Raw genomic sequence first — 3,633 nt, 5'->3', positions numbered from 1 at the left:
AGGGCTATTTATGGACGAAATCAAACCAATACATGAAAAGAAGTAAAGAGGAGATAGAAGAGATTAAATGGAAGGTGCACAAGATAAGCTAGAGCAAAAAAGGGCGTTCCATACAACCGTGAGCGGTCGTATGGCCTGCTAAGGGCACTCTCTTATCCGCCGCTACAAATACCATGAAGGAGCCAATGCCAGAAACAACACAAATCGTCGCTGAAACCTCCATCTTCGTCATCCACAACAACGCTAGCCACCGTCATTTCCCATCCACATCTCCATAGCCGCCACTGTCTCCACCACCGTAGTACTCAGCCAACTAGCCATACTTTGTAATTGGATATCACATCCGACATCCATTCTAGGACATATTATCAATCAATCAACCTTCATGATGTGTTCTTTAATGATTTCTTCGTATGATCTGATCTTCATGTGTGAGTAGTTCGGTAAGGTCATGGTTGAGGCATAGCCCTACAACCCGATGTATTTGTTGGAGGGATCATGAAGTACTTTGAATTATCATCACATATGTGTAACATAAAATCTCTTCATAGTTGTCTCTTGTCTTGTTCGTGTTCTTCATCCATGTAGGTACCTAGGATCATGGAGAACGAGCCACTGAGAGGCTAAGCGTAGGGAGACTGTAATGTGTTATTCTGAACACCGATAACAAAAAACTTTAGTACGGTAACACAGAACCTATGTTTGAGGATATAAGATGTGTAGTCATTAAACATCCAATGCTTTTGTCTGATTTCTATCTTAATAACCGGGTAACCCCGAGCGTCGGATAGGGCGTTCGGTTGGACAATTGACTCTTGATACAGGGCGCGCGTCGGCCAAGACGTAATTTGGACACATCCCCTACTTCGATACATATCAAGTACATCTCGATGTGTGACTTCTAGGGCACAAATTAAGATCATAATGGTCCCGTCACAAATATATGGCTTTAAGAATAAGTCCTCATGCCCATGCTTATTTTTATTATAAGAGTTTTGAGTGTCAACTTGATTTTGATTCGGTCAAAAACTGAAATTAATTCTCTCGTAGAAGCTTGGTAGAAACTTTGCACCTTCCTCTCGTGGGTTTGATAACTTAGAGTCGGGTTTGATAACTTAGAGTCATCTCTGAGAGAAAAAGACGAGAATCATTTCTGCTCCTTTACTCGATCATTAAAGGGACTAATCACCTCTCCCCCTTTTTTCCTCTTTGTTCATTCTCTCTCACTCTCTACGATGCGCGGGAGGGGTGGGGACAAAGACCTGTCGGTGGTCTCGATATAGACATGCACACGTTCGCCAGAGGGGCCTTTCACAGCGAAACTTTGTTTCTTTGACGTGTCTCCTGAGGCTGCTTTAAGATCCGTGTTTTTCAGGGCATGAACACTGGAAGCATTAGTATACGGTGGTCTCATGCCCTCCATGTAGGCTTGTATGTACGGAGCCATCACTTTCTATAATACCACCCAACGAAAGCAGCAGCAGCATGTGGGTCCCATGTTGCTCTCTCTCTCTCTTACTTTATCCATCCTTTTCTTCCTCATTCACACACGCATCAGCCAGGACACAAACGATGGGCTGCTGCTAAGCCAGACCTTTTTTTTTCTCTAGCTTTTTCCTTAAGCACCCGCCTCTTCCGCAGGCAGCACTAGTACACTGCGAGGCAATCCTTCCTGACACCCGAACCTACGTGGTCTGCGGAGCACCCAGTTGAGGCGACGCGTTGGCCATGCCCTCATCTGATGGCCAAAAGGTAGTTCGCTGCGAAATCTCCCCTAGCAGACGTTCGCCGATTAACGTTTCCCAAAAGAAGAGCAAACCTAGTGCCCGCACGAGCTCGGGAATGGCCAAGCTCTCCGGCCGGTCCGCGAGCCTCCGTGCGGCGCCGGCCTCCTCCCACGAGCGCAGCAGCTCCGCCTGGATCTGGGGAGGCGGTCGTGGGTTGTGTGGTGGCCGATGGGGCGCGGCCACGGGGGGCGCCGCCGGTATGGATCAGACGGAGGCCGTGGGTTTCGCCAGAGATGAGATGAGGTGAGGCCCGTTACGTTCTCCGGCGCCGCCTGTCTCCTCCCCGGAACCAACTCCGACTCCGAAACAGACTCGTGCTCCCGTCTACACAAACGCTCTCGCGCGCCCCGCCCCGCCCCGCCCCGTCCGCGATTTGGTTTCGAGGTGTATGAGCTCTATATATCTAGATTCGCCCCGGCGCCCACAAGACCAGATCGATTGCGCTGATCTTTTCCCTCCGGTTTGTAGGATGTCTAAGCGACGACGCCGGGGCGAGGAGGGTGAGTCCCGCTGCCATGACCGCAGCGGCAACAAGCACAAGAGCCTCTATCTGGTTCTAGACGACTGGCACAGGGGCTTCACCATCCGCAAGCTTGACGCTGGCAGCCCTGACCTAAGCACCCCTCCTGTCGTCCGGCTAGTGTCACCTGCGCGTAACCTTACCTTTCGAACTCGAAGGCTACTTCGACGCCGAGCTAGATGCATGGGTTGGGCTACACCCAGATGGCTACATCTGCTCCTGCCAAGTTCCCTCCCTCAGCAGTAGCAGCAGCACATTGCAGCAGCCCAAATGGAAGATGGCCGAGGAGCACAGGATGTGGAGCCCATGGCATCAGTTGGCTAGAGGGCGAGGGCCTACTCTCACCTACATGGAAACTCCAGGTTTTTCCTTGTTGATTGTGTGGCTGCCGATGGTTTAGGTTCCAGGATGCTTTTGGTGACTCTTGTGGCTGCGTGCTCAACATGACCACGTTTCGTCTCAGCTACGATCGTGAGGGAAATCTGCAAATCAAAGACAGGAAAACTACCTCCTGTTGCGTGTCTAAGCAACTCTCGTCCTTCTCCCCAGTGGCCTTCTGGATGTAGCTACAGCCAAGGAAATTGCTCGTGCTGTTTTTTATTTATTTAGCTGTATGTCATGCATACTAGCTATGTTCATCGTCCTATCTGTAAATTACTCCCTCCATTTTTCTATATACAAGGCCACTTTGTAAATTGGGTCCAACTTTGACCATCGATTTGAGCAACAAAATATACAGAAAGCATTGGCATATAACATATATTTTGTTGCTCAAATTGATGATCAAAGTTAAGCCCAAATTATGAAATGGCCTTGTATAGAAAAACAGAGGGGGTATGATTTGAATCAATAAAAAGCAAACCGGTTATTGTGTGGAACCTTTCGGGGATCTCTTAATTGTTAATTCTGCAAATGCAGAAACCGATCGATGGATGACTATAACTGAGTTTCAGCAACTTATGTTAATTTTTGTAATGATAAATATAGATGTGAGTTGGAATATATTCTCTTGATGAATATAGCGGAGTGACATATTCTCATTGTATCTGTCACCACAGAAAAGAAATAATATCTCTGCAGTTCTCTCTTGTTTTTTTTTTTGGAAAAGCCCCCTCAGGGGGCTCTCGTCCCACTAACTTCAAGTAAAGTTAAACAAAGCGTTGTGCGAGTTTTTCATAATTCGTAAATATTTACTAATTTATTATATGGACTGGACAATGTTAATTCATGGTCGCTTCCTTTCCTTGACATGGTAATACAATACATTCTCCTGTCCATAAGTTCAAGAACAGGTTAAATTTGGAACATCTTTAGGATTCAGATTTG

General features: G+C 47.3%; 1 protein-coding gene across 1 annotated transcript; it reads left to right on the top strand.

Moving 5' to 3' along the window:
• Positions 1-1,691: 1,691 nt before the first annotated feature.
• On the top strand, positions 1,692-3,185 carry LOC123065503 (uncharacterized). The gene is made up of 2 exons (XM_044488766.1): positions 1,692-2,030; positions 2,256-3,185. The coding sequence occupies exons 1-2, from the start codon at positions 1,729-1,731 to the stop codon at positions 2,551-2,553; spliced, it is 600 nt and encodes a 199-aa protein (XP_044344701.1). The 5' UTR covers positions 1,692-1,728; the 3' UTR covers positions 2,554-3,185.
• Positions 3,186-3,633: the final 448 nt, after the last annotated feature.

This window comes from Triticum aestivum, chromosome 3B (genome assembly GCF_018294505.1).
Source record: "Triticum aestivum cultivar Chinese Spring chromosome 3B, IWGSC CS RefSeq v2.1, whole genome shotgun sequence".
Taxonomy (NCBI): Eukaryota; Viridiplantae; Streptophyta; class Magnoliopsida; order Poales; family Poaceae; genus Triticum; species Triticum aestivum.
Note: the sequence above shows the minus strand (reverse complement) of the source record. Positions and strands in the feature narration are given on the sequence as shown.